The 25,238-nt window shown below is 52.0% G+C and overlaps 1 protein-coding gene across 1 annotated transcript in view; it reads right to left on the bottom strand.

The window, feature by feature from the left end:
* Slc4a8 (solute carrier family 4 member 8) overlaps positions 1 to 24,870 on the bottom strand; it is a 65,917-nt gene extending 41,047 nt beyond the window's left edge. Inside the window, exons 1-5 of the mRNA XM_051160366.1 lie at positions 24,640 to 24,870; positions 8,183 to 8,264; positions 3,324 to 3,485; positions 2,509 to 2,644; positions 882 to 1,042 (exon numbers count right to left, since the gene is read on the bottom strand). Coding sequence (XP_051016323.1) covers positions 882 to 1,042; positions 2,509 to 2,644; positions 3,324 to 3,485; positions 8,183 to 8,264; positions 24,640 to 24,813 — 715 coding nt within the window. The 5' untranslated portion in view covers positions 24,814 to 24,870. The remainder of the gene's footprint in view (positions 1 to 881; positions 1,043 to 2,508; positions 2,645 to 3,323; positions 3,486 to 8,182; positions 8,265 to 24,639) is intronic.
* Positions 24,871 to 25,238: the final 368 nt, after the last annotated feature.

Here is a 25,238-nt window from a genome sequence, read left to right as displayed (position 1 = left end):
TCTTGCTGTTTCATGTCCTGTTTCTAGCAGCTTCCGTGCTTATGTTGGTTAGCTAATCATGTTTACTCCTCTGAGAACACACCCCTCCCCTCCTCGGGACTTTTCCTCCTGTGCGCAATCACCTCTTGAGGGATTTCACCTGCGAGTGGCATTCCTGTTTTGCTGCCTATAAGGTGGCTCTTTGGACACTGAATAAAAGCTGCCGCCGCTGCTGCTCTCTTAGCATGAGGGACCCGCTGTTTTAGTGTGTGTGTTAAATCCACAGTCCCTTGCCCTTGACTCGGTACCTCGGTGGCTCCGGCACCACAGTAACCTAATATTCACTCCCACCTGCGACCCTGTACATTGTGGACCCTGTGTATCTGCGGACCCCGTAGTCAGACGGGTCGACCCTGCATGCCGCACTGAAGCTTGGAAATGCTATGGCTCACTTGCCTGCATATCTGCTCTAGATGACATATTTTGTGCATTTCAATCTTTAATTTTCTTTTTAAAGCCGTTATTACAATTATTAAGCGTGTGTGTGTGTGTGTGTGTGTGTGTGTGTGTGTGTGTGTGATATGAAGGCGTGTGCTATGCTGAGCTCCCGGAAGTCAGAGAACTTTCAGAAGTTGGTTCTTCCATCCTGGGCTTCTGGGGCGGAATGCAGGTCACTGAGCTGGCACGACAAACGCTTTTACCCATGGAGCCATCTCAACAGCCCTTTAATTTTCTTTCTTTCTGGCTTCGCTGTTCTGTTTTGTTTGAGGTAAAAATGCTGCTGTACAGTTCAGGCCTGGGGACTGTCCTTCTCCTGCTTCAGGGTTCCGGGTGTGTGCAGAATGCTTGGCCTCAGACTTCAGAGTTTACCCAGAAGTCCTCTGCCCTCGCTTTACCCTTACCCGAGATTTCCTCGATGCTATTTGCGCGCATGTCCAGAAGGACAGTGCCGTTGATGAGGCAGCTCCTCAGCTCAAACAGGCTGTGCAGGGAAAGGGTCGCCACGTAGGGCTTGCTCCAGCGCTCCCCTCCATCCTCAACATCCTCCTCGAACTTCAGCCACCTGCACACGTGCCAGAAACAGAGGATGGGGTCCTCAGAACAGAGCGCTAACACCTGGTCTGTGGGCGGGGGGAGGGCATGGGGGGGTCCTCAGAACAGAGCGCTAACACCTGGTCTATGGGCGGGGGGAGGGCATGGGGATGGGGGCGGGGGGGAATCTTCAGAACAGAGCACTAACACCTGGTCTATGGGCGGGGGGAGGGCATGGGGATGGGGGGGAATCTTCAGAACAAAGCGCTAACACCTGGTCTGTGGGCGGGGGGAGGGCATGGGGACGGGGGGGGGGGGAATCTTCAGAACAGAGCGCTAACACCTGGTCTATGGGCGGGGGGGAGGGCATGGGGACGGGGGTCCTCAGAACAGAGCGCTAACACCTGGTCTATGGGTGGGGGGAGGGCATGGGGGGGGTCCTCAGAACAGCGCTAACACCTGGTCTATGGGCGGGGGGAGGGCATGGGGACGGGGGGGGGGGGATCTTCTGAACAGAGCGCTAACACCTGGTTGGGGGGTCCTCAGAACAGAGCGCTAACATGGTCTCTGGGGGGACCATCTTCAGAACAGAACACTAACACCTGGTCCAATGTCCAGACACATTAGTAAATGCAAAAAGCAAGTGTAAGCTGGGCGGTGGTGGCGCACACCTTTAATCGCAGCACTCAAAGGCAGATAGATCGCTATGAGTTCAAGGCCAGCCTGGTCTACAAAGTGAGTCCAGGACAGCCAAGGCTACACAGAGAAACCCTGTCTTGAAACCTCCCCCCCACCAAAAAAAAAAAAAAAAAACAAAAAAAAAAAAAAAAAAAAAAAAAAAAAATGTAGTACAGCGCAAATCTGGTTCTGCTTTTATTTAAAGACAAATTTAAAATTATAGAATATATATGTACAAGGCCCCAAACCTACTCCTTGTTTACCCCTGGCACAGCAGGACTGAAGCTGCCATTGTCTTTCTTTTCCATATCTTCATTTTTTAAATGTCTCTAATAAGCATGATTTTTAAAGCACTATCATTTGGACACTGACAAACCATGTTCATAAAATATTTTCATCAGTGCTCTGTACAACTTTAGAAACCTACAAAGACAGAAACACAAAAGACCAATGGTCTTTTCACTTGGTATCAGGCCAAGTGGCTGTTTAACTTAACTCTCCCGTGGACGATATCAGTCCACAGGAGTGCATGCACCACACCACATCGGCCGGAGCTGGAGCCAGGCTTACCCCACCGCTGCAGCCCCAAGAGGCCAGAGGCCTGCCACGCCCAGGGCCCTCACCTGGCTGTCTCCTGCCACGCCCAGGGCCCTCACCTGGCCATCTCCTGCCACACCAGGCCCTCACCTGGCCGTCTCCTGCCACGCCCAGGGCCCTCACCTGGCCGTCTCCTGCCACGCCCTGGGCCCTCACCTGGCCGTCTCCTGCCATGCCCAGGGCCCTCACCTGGCCGTCTCCTGCCACGCCCAGGGCCCTCACCTGGCTGTCTCCTTCCACTCAGCATCTTCTCCCTCTTTCATGCAGATCTCGTCCAGCTCTGTAAACAGCTCGTGAGGCGCGTGCTCGTCGTCATCCTCTGTGCCAAGAATGAACTGAACGCGCTGGGACGGGGTGTCTGGGAAAGCAACCAGAGACAGGCCCGCATGTCACCCAGCCTCCAGGTCAGCGCGACATCAGCACTCCGCCTAGCAGTTTTGGGGCCACACAGAAGACGGCCTTTGTGCTGAGAGGAAAGGTTGCTGTGGAAGCCCATCCACAGGGAGCAGAGCTAGGAACAAAGACCACTGGCAGAAGCTAGAAACCAGGGCTGGAGAGATGGCTTAGAGGGCTAGAGCACTGGCTGCTCTTCTGGAGGTCCCAGGTTCGATTCCCAGTACCCATGTGGCAGTTCACAAGGGTAAGTGCAGTCCCAGAAGATCTGACACCCTGTTCCTGGCCTCCAAGGGTACCAGGCATGCATGTGGCACACAAACATACACGTAAGCAAAATACCCAAACACATAAAAATAGGTTGGTGGGGGTTTTCTTTTTTTAAGTATTTTAGAGATCAGACAAATTTTAATAAATAGAACTGGTTAATTCTCTAGCAAAAAATTACTTATAGTGTTGACTGGGGTGGTGCAATGTAAGTTTTCAGGAAGACCTTTATAATTCTTAGAACTGTTCCTTCCTCCTGGGAACCCTAGGCAAGGGCTAGAGAATCAAGGCCAACTGCCCATGTCCCTTCTGCACCCCATGAGTCACCACGCACCCCAACCACAGCCGCCTGCCCCCCTCTCTCCCCAGGGTGGTACCGTGGGCCAAGGCTTCAGCGCCTTCCTCGCCCTGGCTGGCTCCTTTGCCCCGCCCGCCACCGCTGCCGCCTCGTCTGCGGTGCTTCTGGCCATGAGTGCGGTGGTGGCGATGGCTCTGCCGGCCCAGCGGCATCCGAACCCCGACATACAGAGTTCTGTGACCTGGACAGAAGCACAGTTCCACGGAGAGACCTTTTTTTATAAAAGGAGTCTGCATAATTAAGAGCAAAAAGACCACAGGTGTTTGTACCATTCACTTCTGGAACGGTTAAACCTCACAGACCGCCCCTCCCCGCCTCCCCAGGGCTAAAGGAAGTAACCAGAACATTGCCAGGGTCATCTTCTGCCCTGCACATGGCTGTAAACCTCACAAGGTGCTGTGACAACCAAGTGAAAGAAAGTGTGCTTTATTATGCACACTAGCTGTGAGAGAGCGCGTGGCCAGCATGGCAGGCCCTATATTAAGGCGTGGAGGGAAACTCAGCCCCAGAACAGTTGAGCAGGCAAGGCCAGAGGGAGAGGGAGGGAGGGAAAGGGGAGGGGAAGGAAGAGCAGGAATACGACTTACAAACTGTGAATATATGTTACCTTTTGCCATTAAATGGACAATGAATGTGAGCGATTTTAAAGACACAATTCCTGTGTGGTAACTGTGGCACGTCTTGGCAGACACAGTTGGTAGTTTAGAAAAGTAGTTAAGGCCAGTTTAGGGCCCCGTCAGCCTGCCTGGGTTCAAACCCCATTTTCCCACCAGCTATATGATCATACACAAGTTGTCAGTTTCTTTTGATTCATTTTTGTTTGAGACAGGGTGTCTCTGTGTAGCCTTGGCTGTCCTGGACTCGCTTTGTAGACCAGGCTGGCCTTGAACTTACAGCGATCCTCCTGCCTCTGCCTCCCGAGTGCTGGGATTAAAGGTGTGCGCCACCACGCCCGGCCTATTTCAAAGTTTTTAAAATTCCGCTGCCGACACTGCCGCCACCCAGCACTTGATTCATCTTTTAAATGGAAGATTGAAGCGCGCTCTCTCTCTCTCTCTCTCTCTCTCTCTCTCTCTCTCTCTCTCTCTCTCTCTCTCTCATTCTGTCTTTCTTTCTTTCACTCATAGGATTGTCAAAAGAAGTAAATAACTGCCGGGAGAACGCTCCACGCCACTCCTGTAGACGTGCAGTGGCCGCGCTCTGCACTGCAGACTTCTCCATCAAGGACTATGCTGGCCACTCCCGCTCCTCACCAGATTCTTCTTCTATTTCTCCGGCTGTGGCTTCCGCCCCTGCCCTCTACTACAGCCGTCCACAGTAAGGACATCAGATGGCACCTAGTCATCGTATCTCCGTCATAGCACATTGTTCAGTGAGTCAGGCTCTGTGGGGAGCTCAACACGGATCAGGCTGCCTCCGTACCCCCTCTTCCTTGGAGTTCTGTGCTCCTCTGTACCCCCTCTTCCTTGGAGTTCTGCGCTCCTCCGTACCCCCTCTTCCTTGGAGTTCTGCGCTCCTCCGTACCCCCTCTTCCTTGGAGTTCTGCGCTCCTCCATACCCCCCTCTTCCTTGGAGTTCTGCGCTCCTCCGTACCCCCTCTTCCTTGGAGTTCTGCGCTCCTCCGTACCCCCCTCTTCCTTGGAGTTCTGCGCTCCTCCGTACCCCCCTCTTCCTTGGAGTTCTGCGCTCCTCTGTACCCCCCTCTTCCTTGGAGTTCTGCGCTCCTCCGTACCCCCCTCTTCCTTGGAGTTCTGCGCTCCTTCGTACCCCCCTCTTCCTTGGAGTTCTGCGCTCCTCTGTACCCCCCTCTTCCTTGGAGTTCTGCGCTCCTCCGTACCCCCCTCTTCCTTGGAGTTCTGCGCTCCTCCGTACCCCCCTCTTCCTTGGAGTTCTGCGCTCCTCTGTACCCCCCTCTTCCTTGGAGTTCTGCGCTCCTCCGTACCCCCCTCTTCCTTGGAGTTCTGCGCTCCTCCGTACCCCCCTCTTCCTTGGAGTTCTGCGCTCCTCCGTACCCCCTCTTCCTTGGAGTTCTGCGCTCCAGTAGCTGTTGGCTCTCTACCACTGTGTCTGACAGCAAACGCATTTTCTGCCTTGCATGAGAGTTGAGCAGCTGCCTCACTCGGCACCTGTGCCTTCCTCGAGGTCCCGGCTTCCGTCCTCCTCCAGTGTCCGTATTAAGGGAACACGCTATCCTCCTCTCACCCCACCCCCATCCCCCACAGCGGAGAAGGACCAACCCCAAGGCCTTGCACTTGCTCTGCAGAGCTCGGGGCAAACACTGTACCACAGATTTGCCAAGCCCCACACCGTGTTACCAGAGTCCCTGCTCCACAAACGCTCACAACCCCACACCGTGTTACACAGAGTCCCTGCTCCACAAACGCTCACAACCCCACACCGTGTTATCAATCAGAGTCCCTGCTCCACAAACGCTCACAACCCCACACCGTGTTACCAGAGTCCCTGCTCCACAAACGCTCACAACCCCACACCGTGTTACACAGAGTCACTGCTCCACAAACGCTCACAACCCCACACCGTGTTATCAGAGTCCCTGCTCCACAAACGCTCACAACCCCACACCGTGTTACACAGAGTCCCTGCTCCACAAACGCTCACAACCCCACACCGTGTTACACAGAGTCCCTGCTCCACAAACGCTCACAACCCCACACCGTGTTATCAGAGTCCCTGCTCCACAAACGCTCAGCATATGGACTATCTTCCAAGTGCCTCCCCAGATTATAAGCCTTCAGACTTCCCCCGAGTCCACAGACTGACCAAAGGGAGCCTAGAATCTGAAAGAGGGAGGCCACATAAGAGCTGAGCAAAGTGACAGCGTCAGGATGAAGTATTTGCCAGAGTGCGAGAGGAGATCCTAGCTGACTGTGAGCACTTTCGTCTGCAGTTAAAACTTTCCACCTTGGAGAGGTGCTCAGCAAGCCACAGGATGAAAGAAAGGCGAGAAGCAACACGGACGTTTTTGGAAAGGTGAGACTGCTCACCTTATAGGGAAGGAGTCAAGCTCGGGGTGTGAACTGCAGGACCCCTGAAGCTGACCTTGTGCACGGATGCCCCCCCCCCCGCCCCGAGCATAAATAAGCTGTAAGGATTTCAGAGAGAAACTCACAGACCTACTGAGGAGCCTCGAGGAGGCTCAGTCCAGTCTAGCCCCAATGTCAGGTGGCTTGGAAGAAGCAGAGCCCAGCAGAGCCCCTGAACTGCCTGAGACGTTCTCACCACCAGCAGCGGCCTCTCTCTCACACCACTTCCTAAATTCTCCCAGTCCCTTCATCCCTCTGGCCAAAGTAACAGAGAGCAAACGCGGCCTCAATCTACCTAGATACCACTGACCTCCACAGAGCCACCACACATGCTCGCAGTAACAGACCCTGAGGCTGAGATAGCTCCCGAGCCTTCCTTTTCTCTGGGGCCTACAAGAGTTTGATGCAAAACCAACAGTGGGAACACGTCGCGTGCCGCATGCTGTCTGAGCATCAGAAAGCTGCACCACAGCCTTCAGCGTGCAGGGGATGTGGCAGCTGTCTCATGTGTGGAGACAAACAGGGTTCTTACTAAAGTTGCACTGGACAGGATCTTCCTCCAGGGTAATGGGATGCCAACTCTGATGAGGACCTGTGCTCAGGCAGGAGCCCAGCCAACCGCACGATCCCCGCCCTGGGGGCATGGAGGAATACAGGACATGTTAACCCCACGATCCCCCCCCCCGGGGGGAGGGGTAGAAGGATGTAGGACATGTCAACCCCGCGATCCCGCCCCTGGCGGGGTACAGGAGTACAGGACAGGTCAACCCCACGATCTCCCGCCCCCCTAGGCAGGGTAGAGGAATACAGGACACATCAACCCTGCGATCCCCCCTGGCATGGTAGAGGGATGCAGGACACCACATAAAGGTCAAATGAGAAGCTGGACAACAGGGGACAGACCGGCTCCTCCGCCGTCCACTTCACTGGGGTCTTATATAACTTTGTTCTGCAAACTCTCAGAGTTTTTTGCTGGTGTATTTCTGTATTCTCTTTTCTTGTTTAGATTTTTGTTTTGTTTTGTTTTGTTTTTTGTTTTTTTTTAAATCAGGTAGAAATAGGCATGTTAGAAATAAAAGAGCCAACAGTGGAATTGTGTTAAAAAGGAAAAAAATATTACAGCCAGATTGGACTTTTAAACTACTGACATTTTATTTTCTTTTGAATTTGAGTAGATATTTACATATCCATGCAGTTATGAGGAGTCAGTGAATTAAGAACTTCCCGTCCTCGGAGAAAAGGCTATTGTTAATGCTACGTTGAGCTCCCCAGCACCCTCAGCACTGTGTCTCGGGCCACCTAGTGGACAGGTGCGGTGCTGTCACCTCTGCTTTTACTTCAAGGAACAGGAGGCTAAGAGAGTTAAGTGTTTCCCCCAAATGGGTCATCCAGCCAGGGAGAAAGAGTCAGGGTGTGAGCAGGAGAGTCAGGGTGTGAGCAGAAGAGTCAGGGTGTCAACCAGAGAGTCAGGGTGTAAATAGGAGAGTCGGGGTGTGAGCAGGAGAGTCAGGGTGTGAGCAGGAGAGTCAGGGTGTGAGCAGGAGAGTCAGGGTGTGAGCAGGAGAGTCAGGGTGTGAACAGGAGAGTCAGGGTGTGAGCAGGAGAGTCAGGGTGTGAGCAGGAGAGTCAGGGTGTGAGCAGGAGAGTCAGGGTGTGAACAGGAGAGTCAGGGTGTGAGCAGGAGAGTCAGGGTGTGAGCAGGAGAGTCAGGGTGTGAGCAGGAGAGTCAGGGTGTGAGCAGGAGAGTCAGGGTGTGAGCACCTCCCGAGGCGAGGCAGGAGTGGTTCCCCCAGCCAGCCTCGGGCCTCCCTGGTCACGCAGGCAGGACTCTTACCTTCCAACTCTTCCTTCTCATAGTGAATGTTGAGAACTGAGCTGGTCCCACCCTGATCCACCACAGCTTCCTCATCCGGTCTCTGTTTAAGAACAGATATGCAAATAGTCACAGGGTTACACACATGTTCATTTATTCAAACACTTCAAGCCACAGTGTACATAACACGGCTCTTCCTCTGAGCTACACAGAGGGGGAACACGGTGGTTTGCATATATATTTAGTTGGGACCTCATAATAGCCTTGAGGTACAAATATGCCAGCCTTTCTCTTTCCCTTTTGTGCGTGGCCTAGACACACATTAACTGTGCCTAAGGTCACAGATGCAGTAGAAGAGAATTAAGAATGAACAGCTGCCATCTTTTCAACCCACCACAGCTACCCTTGAGTAGTGACTGGCCCTCATTTCCAAGCTTGCCGAACCCCCAATTTTTATGTCCTAATGGCATACTGCAATTGTGCTTAGTGATGAAATATATATATAGTGCGTGTGTATGTGTGTGTGAGTGCTAGAGAGAGAGAGAGAGAGAGAGAGAGAGAGAGAGAGAGAGAGAGAGAGAGAGAGAGAGAATGTGTAAACTGAACCCAAGCTCAGTTTCCCAGCTTATTCCAGCTCCAAAAGATCTAGTGCCCCCTCTGGCCTCCAGAGGTACTGCATGCACAGGGTGCACATGCACACCTGCAGGCAAAACACCATACACATTAGTAAAAAAAGTAAAAAATTAGCTGGGCGTGGTGGTGCACGCCTGTACTCGCTATGTAACAGTCCTGGCTGTCCTGAACTCTCTTCGAAGACCAGGCTGGCCTCGAACTGACAGAGATATGCCTGCCTCTGCCTCCCCAGTGCTGGGATTAAAGGTGTGTGCTACCACACTGAGCTTCTTTGAATATATTATTTTTATAAGTATTTTATATAAATTCAGATCAGGGACAGAGAGCTGGGTCACTGGTTAAAAATGTACTTTTCTTCTATAGAACCCAAGTTCGGCTCCCAGCACCCACTGTAGATGATGTAAAACCACTGGCAAGTCCTGCTCCAGAGGGTCCAACACCCTCTACTGACCCCACAGGAATCCAGACAGACATGACAGACATTCACACAGACACACAGGAATTATATCTTTTATAAATAGAAACTTTAAAAAAAAAAGAAGAAGCAAAGGAAAAACAAAAACAGATGTGAAATTGGCCACGTAACTATTTCAGAAGACTTTAGGTGACAACAGGGTGCACTGGAAACCGGGCTTGGGACACAGCTCCAGAGAAACCAGGACAAAGTGTCCAATCACACTCAGAACAATACGCAGACAAACAGCAGCAGCAAAAAGCACAAACTGCTTTTTCTTTTTTGGCTTTTGGAGAGAAATCTCACCTTGTAACCCAGGTTAGTCTAGGACTCACTCTGTAGCCCCGGCTGGCCTCTCAGAGACTGTCTTGCTTTGGCCCCTGGAGTGTGGGGATTAGTATAAACAGCTGCACCTAACCTCTACGCCACCCTTAGTCACACTATGGGCTGTGGTGCTGGTGCCGGGCTTCGAGAGGGCGCTGTGTCTGGTGAGGTGAGTGGCTGTGAGTTTATTCTGTCAGAGCCAGCGTGGCTGAGGAAAGAGAATGTAAGAGCCACATCTATTTTAGTGGAAACTACATAACAACAATATATAACATCTTCTTTGTCCATATTGTTATTGTTGTTTTCTGAGACAGGGTTTCTCTGTGTAGCCTTGGCTGTCCTGGACTCACTTTGTAGACCAGGCTGGCCTCGAACTCACAGCGATCCACCTGCCTCTGCCTCCCGAGTGCTGGGATTAAAGGCGTGCGCCATCACGCCCAGCTGATATTTTAACTCTATCCTTTCAAAGGGCCTACAATATATGATTATGATCTCCAAAACCATCATTTTCTACTGAAAGGAATAAAAAGTTTTTTGGGGGAAAAGCTGATACAGTTGTAAAAGCATCTTTTCTTTCCGTTGTTGTCTGGGAGGCTGACCCAGGCCTGGAAGCTTCTAGCCTCCGTACGATCTAACCGAGGCCTAGAATGTTTTCAGGCTCTGAGACTTACTGCTTAATGAGCTCACCTTTTCTTGTTCTTTCTGAGCTCTGGGCTGCTGGTTCAACTCAGCTGTTCTGGCTCAAACTCTTCTCCCAGCTGATTTTTTTTAAAGTCTGGCTTCTCTCTCAGCCTCTGAATTGCTCTGTTTGGCCTCAAACTAACTCAGCAATCTGCTCTAATCTTCTGGCTTCTTCTCATTTTCTGGCTCATTCCATCTTCACCTGAGTTCTCTCTCTGCAACCCATCTCTCTATTACTGTCCTGGTAAAACTGCCTCCTCTCTCTGAAAAACTGCCTCTTAAGTAGCTTCCCTTTCCTCTCTCTTCTCATGAGAGGTGGGTGTGTCCTATTCTGTTAAATCTTCTCTGATTTGTCACCTTCTCTGTCACTCAATTAGACATCACTTTCCAATATGGGTGCTTCCTTCTACAAACTGACTTTACCTTTATTGTTTTGGGATTAAAGGCATGCACCACCACGCCTGGACCTAAGCTTTTCTTTACCTGATACTTGCTCTATACCAGGCTGGCCTTGAACTCAGATCTGTTTGCCTCTGTCTCCTGAATTAAAGGCGTGTTTGTATTCCAGCCAGATCACACAGACCTAGAAGTTCTTTGGATGTGATCTCTTGCCAGAGCAGCCTTGTTGTGAATTAGCATTCCTCTTCACATAGTGGTGTTCACCTTTAACCCCAGCACTCCGGAAGCAGAGGCAGGAGGACATGTGACTATTCCAGGCTAGCCGGGCTACACAGTGAGACTCTCTCTCTCTCAAAAAACCCAAAACAGAAATTGGCTGGTCACAGGTCTGAGTGAGAAATACACACGATGTGTTAAAAGCCTCCTGCTATATCAGGCAGTAAGGTAGACGAGTCACCTCGGAGAGGACCCCTGCCAGCAACGCGTGACGTGTGCCTTGGTGAAGACAACACTGTCACTGGGCTGCTTATAATAAACATGTGATCTCAAGGCCGCCCCCCCTCCCCGAGTCTATGCTGCTGTAAAATGTGACTGTGGGCTGAGGATGGAGCTCAGTGGGAAAGCATTGCCTGTGCTGGGCCTCGGGTTCTTCACACACAAACACACACGTGCATGCCACACGCACGTGCTTTAAACAGCTGGTCACCACTGCAGGACAAAGCCAACAAGGAAAGTCTTTACTTTGAAAAGCTATCTGTACCAGAACACATGAGGAAGGTTTGTCATTACGGAAACGAATAAAAGAAATCCTGTCTCGAAAAACAAAAACAAAACAAAACAAAACAAAGCGCTTCCCAGGAGCTGGGGGAGGGGCTAAATAGGTCAAGTGCACAGGATTTTAGGGCAGGATGGCGTCCGTATGGTACAAGCACGGAGATTCACAGAATGCCTAACAGTAAGACCCGCCTAAGGTAAGCTAAGACTTAGCATAAAAACCTGCTCTGGTAGAGGATGCAGAGGATAAAGGAGGGCAGGGAGGGGAGCTAAAGGAAATTTTCTGTATTTCTGTACCTTCAGTATTGTACTGTGAAAATTCATTACATCGTCTCTAAAAATCAGAACCAAAAATGTGGCATGTGGGTTGAGTGCAAATCTGAATGCGGCCGAGGACAACCTCAGGGGCGCTGTGCTGGTGCTGTAGAGTCACAGAGTTCAGAGACACACTCAAGTGTTTTCAGGTGAAACTAAGCACAGTGTTCATGCTGAAAGCACAGATGAGGCAGACGGACGGCCATGAGTTCAGGGCCAGCCTGGGCTACATAGTGAGTGCCTAGCCAGGGCGACTACACAGGAATGCCCTGGAGAGGCAGTGGGGGTTTGGAGGAGGGGCAGGTGTGAACTAAAGTTGGGCCTACACAGTATTATTTTACAGCACTCAAAATCATCAGGTAAGCCCAGTACCCCCGTCAGCCCCAGAGTGCTGCGATCTGATGAACAGTCTCCACAGTGCACCAGCTCTACTCCCAGGTGCTCTGCACAGTCCGCGGCCTTTCCTACGAAGTCACTTCCTGTTGCTTTTGTGCAATTGGGGCTTGAACCTAGGCTTTGCACGTGAAGGCAGTTTACACCACAGCTAAGGACCTTTTTAAATCTTGTATGTTTGGCCGTTTTGCCTACATGTCTGTGTGCCCTTTGTGCACCTGGTGCTGGAGGCGGCCACAAGATGGCATCAGATCCCCTGTAAGCAGAGTGAGACAGCTGTGAGAGGCCCTGTAGGTGCTAGGAACTGAGCCTGGGTCCTCTCCAACTGAAATGATCGCAATTGAAGCGCTGAGCGGTCTGGTGTCTGAGGCTTCGGTGGATCCTGGGAAGCTAAGGGTGGTAACCTCGTAAACCAAGGCTGCTCCGCCTGCAGCTCAGTCTGCTCAAGATTAACTCTTTCTCTTGAAAGAAGCTGTTTCTCTTCAACCCTTTTGCCCGGTAAAGTCTTCTGCTCCCCCTGGTTTCCCAGCCCTCCCGGGGTCTGCGGGAACTTGACAGTGACCGCGCGCGGGGCCGGGCGAGGCGGGGCGGGGCGGCAGGGGTGGGAATCTCCAGTTCTCAGTTACCAGGTGTTCTCCCTTTACCAAAGGTGCTTTCTGCTTTCCAAGCGCTTCAGCCTCTACCCGCAACCTCTCTAGTCGCACAGCCAACTCTGCAATCCTTTCCAAAAGGAGAGAATTTAGTGACATCTCTGATTTTCCTATTTCATCCATTCATAACCCTTGCAATTGTTCAGTCATCCTCCCAGCCTTTTTAAAACAGAATGCAGGAAAACAGTGAAGCTCCCCTCTGGTTTGGAGCAAAGCAGGAGAGAAGCCAGTGGCAGCAGCCGCAGTAAACCTTTTGCTCAGACCCTGAACCAGCGTATTCATTTCTCCATACCTGCTATCTCCTCTACAGTAGTAGAGCCCAGATTTCCCGTTATTCCAAGCCCCAAATTGGGCACCAATTATAGGCATATTTTAAAGTCTGTTATTATTTTGAGTTCCTTAAATCTCTCTCTCCCTTTTCCACCCCAATCCCTTCCAACACTCCAAGACCAGGTAGGAGAGAAAGAAGGCGAGTGGGGAGAAGGAACACAGTTTTTTGTTTTTGTTTTTGTTTTTTTTTCTTAGCTGCTCCTGCTGTTCAGGGTCACCCGGTTCCTTCTCTGAGCCCCGACTCTCTCTCTGGGTCTGGCATTTATCCCACACATACGGCACTTCACAGCTGACCAATGTCACGTGCCCTCTCAGAAGGCAGTCATCAGCTGTGGACAAACTGGAGCAGCCCCACATCCCACACCTGGGGTTGAAACAAAAACATGTTTACATATAAACCCAAAATTTCCACAAGAAGGTGTTGTGCGGCGTCCACCGGGGAAGACTGCTTGGATGAGGGCCTGAGCCAATGGAAAGGCTTTACTAGCTGTCCAGGACTGCGCTGGATGTTTGGGATCTCAGTGCCGCCCCGAGCCTTTCTCAGGGTGAGCTCTGAAGCACAAAAACCATGTTCTGGGCTGGCACACTTCAGTGAGCAAGAACAGTCAGCCAGAAGCGAGCTACAGAAGCCAAAAGGCACGGTCAGTACATTGAGAGACGTTTCCAGAACTGTGGACGGTGACAGGTCAGGGCCTTTGTTTTCCTTCAGGCATGCTGTCCACACTCTAAGTTTTACAGCCTGAATGGCACTTCCACCATGGCGCCTGTTGTGTTACAGGAGGGAGGAGGGGAATGGAAGCCGACGCAACTATATTATAATCTCAACGTGTTTTTTAAAATTTGTAATTTTTAAAAGCACACCTTTAACATTTTATACACACACACACACACACACACAGACAGACACACACACACAGAGTTATGGTGGCGCACGCCTTTAATCCCAGCACTCGGGAGGAGGCCGAGGCAGGCAGATCTCCGTGAGTTCGAGGCCAGCCTGTCTACAGAGTGAGTCCAGAACAGCCAGGTCTACAGAGAAACCCTGTCTCAAAAAAGTATACATACATACATACATACATAATACACGCACACGCGCGCGCGCAGACATATATATGTCAACAATTTGAAACCTTCAGGTATTCTTAGCTTGGGTATCCACAGCTGAGTTCACTGACAGATTATCAGATCTCTTTGCCTTGCCAAAAACAAAAAACAAAAAACCCAGCCACAGCTAAAGCACTACAAAGACCACACTGGAATGAAAAAGCAGGGTCCTTGCTCTAAATGCTCAAAAAAGAAAATAAAAAAGAATTATAACTAATTCACAGAAATTCAAACAGCAGAATGAATATTTGATTATATTACAATATTATTTTTACTTTTTCTCCCCTCTGAGACAAGGTCTCTTTATGTAGCCCTGGCTGTCCTTGAACTTGGCTGGCCTTGAACTCACAGAGCTCTGCCTGCCTCTCGGTTACTTTTTAAAGCATGGTAATAACCTTGCAGTGTGGCATCAGTATCATTTAAAAACGAGTCCTTCATCTGGTCTCTGGAAAGCAGAGGGAGACTTAAAGGAAAAAAGATGGCGCGTGTATTCCTTGTTGGCACCAAGTCATGGGTGCATGGTGATTCACTATGCAAATCTCTCCCCTGTGATACACACTTGAAATGTTCCCCAAATTTCAAGCATATAAAAAATCTATCTGAAATTGTTAAACTGAAAAGAAGGAAATATCAGGTTTCTTGGTCTGTGGCTACAGCAGGTGCTGCCAAGGCTGGTGTGTTTCCCTCTGGTCACTGTTCATAGTGAGCAAGATTTACCAACATGGTGTCCATGGACTGCTGGGGTGCCTATGGTTGTGCCCAACATGGTGTCCATGGACTTCTGGGGTGTCTATGGTTGTGCCCAACGTGGTGTCCATGGACTTCTGAGGTGCCTATGGTTGTGCCCAATGTGGCGTCCGTGGACTTCTGGGGTGCCTATGGTTATGCCCAATGTGGCATCCGTGGACTTCTGGGGTGCCTATGGTTGTGCCCAATGTGGTACCCATGGACTTCTGGGGTGCCTATGGTTGTGCCCAATGTGGCATCCGTGGACTTCTGGGGTGCCTATGGTTGTGCCCAACGTGGTGTCCATGGACTTCTGGGGTGCCTATGGTTGTGCCCAATGTGGCATCCGTGGACTTCTGGAGTGCCTATGGTTGTGCCCAATGTGGCATCCGTGGACTTCTGGAGTGCCTATGGTTGTGCCCAATGTGGCGTCCGTGGACTTCTGGAGTGCCTATGGTTGTGCCCAATGTGGCATCCGTGGACTTCTGGAGTGCCTATGGTTGTGCCCAATGTGGCGTCCGTGGACTTCTGGGGTGCCTATTGTTGGGCATCCAGGCAGCAGGGAGATGTGTGCACGTGCACTTGGTGGCCTGGGGGTCTGTCCATAACTTCTACCAGATTCTCAAAGGAGCTGTGGCTTAAGAGAGATTATATCCATGAGCAGGACATTAAACAAGCTCAAGGAACGGGGGAGAGCAAAGGAGGAGGAGAAAAGCTCCCTCACTTCTCCCTCTCTTCTGTACTTCCTCCTAGTGGCTCATTGATGACGCCTCCTATTAACCCTGCAGAGTCCCAGGGACCAGATACAAAGGACTGAGGTGGTAACGCACCCAAAGCATTGGCATTGCAAGGCTGGAGACACAGCTCAGCTGCCTGGAGCACTTGCTGTCCTTGGAGAGGACCAGAGCTTGGATCCCAGCACCCACATCAGGCAGCTCACAACCACCAATAAACTCCAGCTCCAGGGATCTGACACCCTCTTCTGGACTCCATAGGCGCGCGCGCGCGCGTGCACACACACACACACACACACACACACACACACACACGTGTGAGCACACGCAGACACCCCCCCCACATGCATGAAGACAAACACACATACACATAAGTAAACATGAAAATAAGTCTTTTCTTTCTTTTTCTTTTTCCTTTATTTTTTTCTTTTTTTTTTTCTGAGACAGGGTTTCTCTGTGTGGCCCTGGCTGTCCTGGACTCACTTTGTAGACCAGGCTGGCCTCGAACTCACAGTGATCTGCCTACTTCTGCCTCCCGAGTGCTGGGATTAAAGGTGTGCGCCACCAGGCTGGCAAATCTTTTTCATTAACTCACTGACATTGCATGGCCGGTTTTGAGAGAGAAAAAGCCTTGTCATAAGCCTTAAAAAATGGTCTTCTCCAGGAAGACCCCACCAATCAGCTACCAACACCAAATGGTCAGTCCTGAGAGCATGCACAGACAGGAAACATGGACTGAGCAGGTTGTGTTTATATCTTTAGAATGGTGTGTGTGTGTGTGTGTGTGTGTGTGTGTGTGTGTGTGTGTGTGTGTATGTATGTATGTGTGTTCATGTGCGTTCATGTGCCTGTGTGTGTGCGTGCCTGTGTGTGTGTCTCTGTGTGTGTGTGCATGCCTATGTGTATGTCTCTGTGTGTGTCTGTATGTGTACGTGTGTGTGCGCGTGCCTGGGGGGGGCAGGTGCACGGGAGGGGTTGGAGAGAGGAAACAAAAAGGGAGATATGATGTAATTACAATTTCAAAAAGTAAAAAGCTATTATTTAAGAAAATGGATATGAAGTTAGGCATGGTAACACACATCTTTAGTACCAGTGCTCAGGAGGCAGAGACAGATGGATCTCTGAATTCAAGATCAGCCTGGTTTACATACTGAGTTCCAGGCCAGTCAGGGCTACACGTGAGAGCCTGTCTAAAGAAAAAAAAAAAAAAAAGACTGAGTCAGACTGAATGGTAAATCAAAGTCTTACTTCCAGTAATAACAAATTAAAAGATGGAAACAGAGCCTTACATACGGTCCCAACTCCTAGCCAAGCCAAGCAGCTGCAGGGGAGAAGGGTGCAGGCAGAGGTGCCTGGAGCCTCTGCTGCCGGGCTCTGGACCTGTGGCGATGGTCTCATCCAGATGAATCCAGCTGGCTTTGCCTCACTCCCCACCTCGCCCGTGGGTCTAATGTCTCCATGCGCTACCCTCTCATCCTGCCCCAACCATCATTCCGGCTTGGAACAACTAAACGTCAGCAGAGAGTTTCCTGGGCACAAACACATTTTGCCATTTTGCCCACCATTTGGTCACTGCCTCTTGGCAAGACAGCCTTGCCGGCACAGAGAGGAAGCAGGCCATGCTACTGAGACCTAACAGACTGTGGCCAGACAGTAGGGTAAGAGGGCTCCACATCAGAGGTCCAGGGGAGGGGAACAGGGCAGAAGAGGGGGGGAGGTAGGGATGGGAAGATAAGAGCGAGGGGATAACAATCAGGATGTAATGTGAATAAATTATAATAAAATATATATAAAGATGAGTTCTGAGTTCCCTGGCAAGCACCCTGCAGCCTACACCCTCAGCCTCACTTCCTGGCTTTCCAGTCAGCAAAAGAAGCAGACACAGTGAGAATTAGGAAGTACTTTCAATGGAGCACCGGCTTGCCAAGCATGCCCCTTTTGCTATGGAGATCCCCCACTTAGCCTTCAACATGGCCCTAACTCAAGGCTAAGCAAGGCCCCACGGGAGCTGAGAGGGGCAGCAAGGTTTGTTGTTAATTATGTATCAACAGTGTAAAGCCCCGCCCCTGAAAAAAGCCTGGCAGTGGTGGCACAGGCCTTTAATCCCAGCACTCGGGAGGCAGAGGCAGGTAGATCTCTGTGAGTTCGAGGCCAGCATGGTCTATAAAGTGAGACCAAGACAGCCAAGGCGAACACAGAGAAACCTTGTCTCAAGAAAAAAATATATATATTAATCCCAGCATTCAGGAGGCTGAGGTAGGTGAGGTAGGCAGATCTCTGTGAGTTCAACGCCAGCCTGGTCCGGGGTGGGGGTGGGGGGATGACGGGGGGGGGGGGAGGACAGAAAAACAAACAAACAAACAAAAAAACAAGTATAAAGCCAAGGCCTAGTCCTTTTTGAGAGCTCCAGAAACCTAATCATGGATGTGTGCCCTTGGTGGGAACAGCCTGAGCCTCCACACCATCCTCCCAAGCTGTGAGTGCGCCATAACCTCACATACCCAAGTGTCGTTGCGCCCAGCAGCCCAGCTGTTTTCCAGCTCCTTGTCCCTTTCCATCTGCCTCGTCAGCTGGCACAACACCTGCACTCTGGCCTCTTAGAAGCCTTGCCACTACATCTGACCCAGACCTTACATCTCTTGTGTAGTCTGTCTGCCTAGCTTTGGCTTAGAGCAGATGAAGCCAAAGACGAGATCTCTTTGGAGATGCACTGGAAACCCAAGAGCTGTGCAGCTCTCAGGCATGCACTCTGCAGGTGACAACGCCGTGCCGCAGGCTCGAAAGGTTGGACATGCCTGCAATTGCTTCCTCACTGCCTACCCAACAGCAGGAGAGCCCGCGTGCGGCTGTGTGGCAGAAGTCACGAGCCGTGGCAGTCTGACAGGAAATGAGACTCCACAGAGGCTCTCTGACCCTTTCCTTGACCCCACATAACGTTGCCCCGTTCGTTTAGTACAGACATGAAGAATGCCAACCGCTGTGCAGATGTGCATCGAATCCGCAGTGGTGTGAGGGTTTGTGGCTTTACCCGGCAAGGGAACTAAAGAGTGCTGCTAACGTTGGTCCTGTTGCTGATCCACCCATCTTCCAATAACACCGTGGGCAACTGTGTGACTTACAAAGTAATCTCATGTAATCAAAGGCATTATAAAGTCAGGCATGGTAATCCAACACTTGAGAGACTGAAGCAGCAAAATTACAAGTTCAAGGCCAGCTGGGTTGACAGTGAATTCCAGACTAGCTACATAGGGAGAGCATTTCGTTTTGGAAAAAAGAAAGAAGGAAAGGAGGAGGAAGGGAGGAGGGAGGGAGGGAGGGAAAAAGCAATAGAGGCCGAAGAGATGGTTCTTTGGCTAGGAGCACTGGTTGCTCTTGCCAAGGACCTGAGTTCTGTTCCCAGCACCTCCATGGTAGCTCATAACCACCTGTAACTACAGTTCCTGGGGCTCAATGCCTTCTTTTGGCATCTGTGGTAACTGCACATACACGGGGCACCTACATACACGCAAGGAAAACACTCAACCACATAAATATTTTCCAAAAACTCATCCACAGCAGGATCAGAGAGGCAGATCCAAGGGGAAAATCCAGGCCCGGACGATGTGATTTCCGGCCCTGAAGCAGGAGGAACACAGGGAGGAAACTAAGAGCCAAAGACAGAGTCTCAGCCCAACAAGATGGGAGGCAACAGAGAGGCTCTGTCCTGAGGCTCCCAGAAAGCACCCCAACCCTGGCGGCAGTTTCTGCTCACAAGCACAGGCATCAGAGTCTCCAGGGCAGAACTGCTCCCATGTAAACATGCTATTCGAGTCACTCCATCTGTGGTAACGCCGCGGCAGCAGGAAGAGGCTAATAAAGCATATGTATCTTGACTCCCTGGCAACCAAAGCCAGAGTGAACTTGTTCCTACCTTTTGGGACATGGTCAAAGGCTCTATTATCTAAGGCGTGCGTGTGTGCGTGCGTGCGCCCGCGCGCACGCGGCTGTACCCTAGCAGCAGATTTAGAATCAACTGGACCCTTTCCTTTGTGTTGATGACTAGAGTGGCGCTGGCTACTCCGCCAAGGCAAACAGCACTAAGATGATTATCTACAGCTTTGAAGGAAGCAAGTGTGCAGCCTCAACCGCCCCGTTTCATGCCCAAGGCTCCGCTTGGAAAGTCAGCCCACAGCCCTCCTCCAGAGCTCCCCAGCAGAGCTGTCGGAGGCCAGAAGTGGATGCCCACAGGTGTACACACACACACACACACACAGCTGGGAGAGGGCAAAGGGGTATGGATTGTATATTGCAATGAGGTGACAGGGCAAACTTCCATCCAAGACTGGCAGTTTGGTCCAGCTGTGTTGAGCAAATACTTATCACCTGCTCACCGTAAACAGCCCGTGACCCTCAGGAGGCTGCTCGGCTCTCACCTGCTCACCATAAACGCGCAGTGATCCTCGGGAGGCTGCTCGGCTCTCAGTGGGGCCACTCATTCACTGGCTCAGCAAATACGCACTGTGCTCGCTGTGCCAAAGCCACAGAATACTAGCAACCACCATAGAGACAGCTGTGACAACTCTTCCATCGCTGTACTCCTCGCTTATCACCCATATCCACCAGGGGCTGGCACTGTCCTCTTTGCTTGTTTGTCTAGCCATAGTCTCCCACAGCCCAGGCTGGTCTTGAACTCTCTATGTACCCAACATTAATTGTGAACATTAAATAGATATTTATATATGTGTGTGAGTGTTTTGCGTGCTTGTATGTGTGTGTACACACGGGTTCCTGGTTTCAGAAGAGGGTGTCCAGAGCCGCTGGAACTGGGGCTGTCGATGGTGGTGAGCCACCACGTGGGTGCTGGGGATTGAACAAGGGTGCTCTGCAAGAGCAGCTAGTGTTCTTAACTGCTGATTCATCTTTTCTTAGGTATTACAGCGCTGTGTGTGTGTGTGTGTGTGTGTGTGTGTGTGTGTGTGTGTGTGTGTGTGTGTGTGCACGCATGCACATGCTTGCTATGGAGCACCTGTGGCCCTCACAGGACAACTTTGTGGAGTCTGTTCTTTCTTCCCACCTTTACGGCAGGCTTATACAGGATTGCTCTATCTCCCCGGCCTTGACCTTGAACTACTAACCCTCAAGCTTCTACCTTCCAAGCGCTGGGATCACAGGCATTGCTCCCATGCCCAGCTCCAGGGTTTGCATGTAAAAGCCATGAAAAAGCCAGGGTCCCTTGCTTCCCTCCCACCGTCTCCACGCTCCCTGGATGTCCCAGCAATGCCCGGCACTATCCTCACTCAGATCCTAAGGTGTCCACCTTCCAAGGCGTCTCCTCCAACACTTCCTTCTGGGCAGTTCTGAAAGGCAGATGGGAAGAACCGTGAGGCGGAGATGGTCCAGCACAAAGTGGAGGGGGCTTTCCCTAAAGCTGTCTGGTCGCCTTCCTCTAACAGTGCCCCCCTCATCAACTCAAACCCTCAGCAATACCTCCACAGAGCTTGCAAAGTGGCTGCTGCAGGCCTCGCGGACTCAGCCTACATCACACCAGCAGCCTCTAGCCGGCCTGCCTCGCTCCAGTCACGTGCAGTCTAATATATTCTTTGTAGGCTTTCCCAAGTACCTCTGGTGCTCACTCGGGGCCAGGCTCTCTAGATGGCAAGGCTCTAGCTGTGGTGATGCAGTGGCTGAGGGCACCGCCTTTGGAGAGAGGCAGCTCTGCCCCTTTCAAGAAGTTGCTTCACCCCACTGCATTCAGTTTCTTCATTTAAGACGTGGGAGCAATAACTGTGCGTAATTCTCAGAGCTACAGAAAAAGTGAGCTGGGATGTGAGGTTGGGAGTTCAGTGACAGAGTGCTTGCCTGGCATCTGTGAGGCCAGGGTTCAATCCTCGGCACTGTAACTAGGAGAGAAAAGCTAAACATGAGGTACGGTACCAGAGAAGGGGCCGATTGTGTGTGAGCCACTAACCAGACACCAGTCAGCGTGTTAGACAGGGCCACCTGCCTCTTCCCTGCCTCCTGAGACTTCTATCTGAGGAGAGGAGGGGCAGGAGAGCAAGTACACGCGCACACACGTGCTACGAGGAAGCACTAGAGAACCCTATGGAGCCGTGTGACTCCGTGGAGGTGACTCAGGCGGAGGTCAGGGGACGCCGTTCTTCAGGGCATACAAATGAGTCATGAAGAGGAAGACTGTCCTAGAAAGAGGACAAGTCCCCGAGCTGTGAAGGAGTTCTCACACCAAAGAGACAGGAAGCAAGTCAGAGTCGGTACGTGAGGAGAGTGAAGAATTCCAGAGAGGGTGGGCAAAGCCGTGACCAGGTCAGACTTCGGTAAGTCCTGACAAGAGTTTGGGTTTTATTCTAAAATGCACAGGAAGCTATCAACAGGTTCCAAGGTAGGACCTGACAGGATGTGGCTTGCATTTCTAACCCCCTCTGGCTGCAGGGTGGAGGGCTGTAGATGGCAGCATGAGAAGGGGATGCCCCCAGGAAGGCAGGTGTGCAGCTGTGGGGTCTGGAACCTCTCTGCTTCCATAGAGGCACGCAATCCGCTCACTTTGCGAGCCCAGCTCTCTCAGGTTGGCACAGCAGGCTTGGGCACCGAGGTGACTGCCCACTGGTTAGCTGTCTCCTCCAATAATCTCTTTCCCTCCCTCAATCTCAAGCTCCTGTGTCTCATGCCTGACTTCATGAGGCCCTACCGTTCCCTCTTCTCTCTCTCTCCACTCCAGCGCCCACAAAGGTGTCTCAGCGCCCTGTAGAGATGTTTTACTGTGTGCAGAAACACAAAGGGATCAAGTCCACTGACCATGAAACAGAGCCCAAGGGTTACTGTGTGTTCCATGTAACCCACACATTCTGCATGCTGAAGGCAGGGTCTCCTCACACACACCCCAGCCTGACTGGGACCTCATCTTCTGTCTCTTGCGCCCTCTCTCCTGTCACACCTTCCTCTCCTCACCAGTGAGAGAGAGCTCCTGGTCCTGGTAAATACCGGCTTCTTCAGCAGGGGGCCACACTGTCCCCCTGTGTTACAAACCCAGAACACACCCAGTCATCTCCTCCCTGTCCTCATATCTGCCTCAGGACATTTGAACGTCCTGTTCTCTGCTTCCAAGTTCTGTGACCGCCCCTTCCCTTCAGCTGATGTTCAGTCTTCAGACCTTCGCCCAAACTGTCTTCCTTAGAAAAATCTCCCATGGTCTGAGTCATGGATGCCCTCATAGGTCAGCCTGAGGCGTACCAAAGCACCTGAGTTTATAATAACACATTTCCTTTGTGCAGAGTTTTGAGACATGGTCTCATTTTGTAGACTGTGCTGATCTCAAACACACAATCCTCCTGCCTCGGGCTCCCCAGGACTGGGACTACTGTGTGGCTGGTTAGAACTACTTACTTTGTGACCCAGGGAAGATGGCTCCATGGGCACATTGCTTGTTACTCTGCATGAAGACCTGAATTCAGTCTCCCAGAACCCATGTAAGAAGCTGGCATGGCAGTGCTCGCCTGTAACCCCAGCACCGGGGGATGGCAGAAGTGGGGGAGGTGGGGGCAGGGTGAGGAGACAGGCCGATCCCCAGGGCTCACTGGCCAGCTGGAATGGCAAGCTCCAGCTTCCCTGTGAGAACACATTTCAATAAATAAGATATGCATCAGATAACAAACTCTGGCTACCACATGAGCGCACACACACACACGCACACAGATACACACACAATTCTTGCTTTAGGCTGGGGTATGGCTCAGTGGTGGAGGCTTTGCCTAACAAGCAAGAGGTAATTACGCATCCCTAGAATCACCAAAGGCAAAACAAAACAAACAGAAAAGCTAATTCTCCTCTCCCACTGGCCTAGAGAGGCAAGAAAAAACACGGCCTATTTTTGCTCGCTGTCTCCCATACTGGAGTTGACTTTAACACAACATGTCATAAGATCAGATATGGAAGGTTTTCCAGAACCTTACATCTATTTCTGTAACAGGCAAGCAAAAGCTAATCTGCCAGGAAGATGGGCAGGGAGCATGGTGCCCACTTCAGTGCACGCTCTCCGTTCCTCCTCCCAGGGCCCACCCACCACTGACAGCAACATGGCATTTGCTCCCAAGGCTTCCTGCAACAGTGCTGTCTCTGTCTCAGGTCCCCCCCTCCTTCCTTCAAACCCTCTTTCCAGGACAGTAACCACACCTGATCGGGTTTCACAAGAAAGCAGGAGTGAGAAGCTACCCCTCACCTACGGGGTATTATCACAGGATAAACTGTGTTTCACAGAGTCCTTAGACCAGCCTTGTGAAGTAAACCGCACAAACATCACTATTTCCATTTTAACTGACGGGGAGACGAAGCCTGTGAGAAGCAGACTGGGAACTGAACCTACAGACTCTTAACACCTAGTCCGGTGCTTCCTAACACTTAAGGCGCCCCTGCAGTTCTAGCATCCACTGCTTGAGGCTGGTGGTGTCGCTCTAGACCCCCTCACCGCTTGCCTGATCCGTGCGCACATCCCTATCCAGAACTTGTCAGCTGCCTGGGCAGCAGGGCGGGGGGGGGGGGGGGGAGTCCACAAAGCCGACCACATTCTCAGGGTCTGCGCCCAGCCTCCCTGGTCTGTCCTCTGAGCCACTAAGAGACCAGAATAAAAACACAAAGACCCGCGGCAAGGTCCCCGGATACCCTCTCGTCCACCTACAGCAGAACGAGGCAAGGCCAGGCAGGAGCTGGCGTCGGCCGCCAACGGGACCCGCGGGCAGAGGTCACTGCTCCGGGACACTGGGCAGCAGGCGACGCAAAGGGATGCTGCAGTGCCCGCGGCTCGGGGCTCGGCCCAAGGTCACCTCCCGGGCCGCCCTGAGCGCCCCCTGGTGTCCCTCGCGGGCCTCCCCCCGCCCTCGAGGGGACACGCCTGGAACCCCGGCTCCACTAGGAGCCGGGCGGTGGGCAGAGGACCCAGGCTGAACCCGGGGAGGAGCGGGAGGCGGGGCCCACCTGATAGCTGAGGACGCCGTCCGGCTCGTTGCTCCCGGCTGGCATGGCCGGGCGGAGCCTGGTCTCGCCGGTGGCTTCCAGGTTGAGCTGCAGCAGTCCGCGCTCTCCCTGTCCTGCGTAAGCCGGTCGCACGCGCAGCGACCCCGAGCCTGGACCCAGCGTCTGGTCAACCATCAACCGGCGCCACCTTCACAGCCATCAGCCCGCGAGGCGCCCGCGGCAGCCAATCAGCGCGCGGCCCGAGCAGCCAATCAGCGCGCGGAGCACGGGAGGACGCTGGCCCGTGGTACCCTGGACTACCGGCGAAATGGGAGGAGGGCGCCAGAGAGCCAACCCCTCCCCGGGCCCGGCCGGTTGCCTTAGAAACAGCCTCCCTCCCTTCGGGGGGCCTCTGGGCTCTGAGGTCCTCCCTAGGAACTGGAAATCCGCGCCTCTGTATGCTGCCGCACCTGGCTCTTGGGAAAGTGTCGGATTTGCCTGCTCCGGTGTTATTCCTCGGAAGATGGGTTTTTGAGTTGGGAGAAAATTTCCCTCAGAAACAAAGATGGCAGGAGGAAGTAAAGATGAGAAGAGAGGGCCTTCTAAAATTACTTTTTAAC

This window comes from Acomys russatus, chromosome 17, assembly GCF_903995435.1.
Source record: "Acomys russatus chromosome 17, mAcoRus1.1, whole genome shotgun sequence".
In the NCBI taxonomy this organism is placed as follows: Eukaryota; Metazoa; Chordata; class Mammalia; order Rodentia; family Muridae; genus Acomys; species Acomys russatus.
Note: the sequence above shows the minus strand (reverse complement) of the source record. Positions and strands in the feature narration are given on the sequence as shown.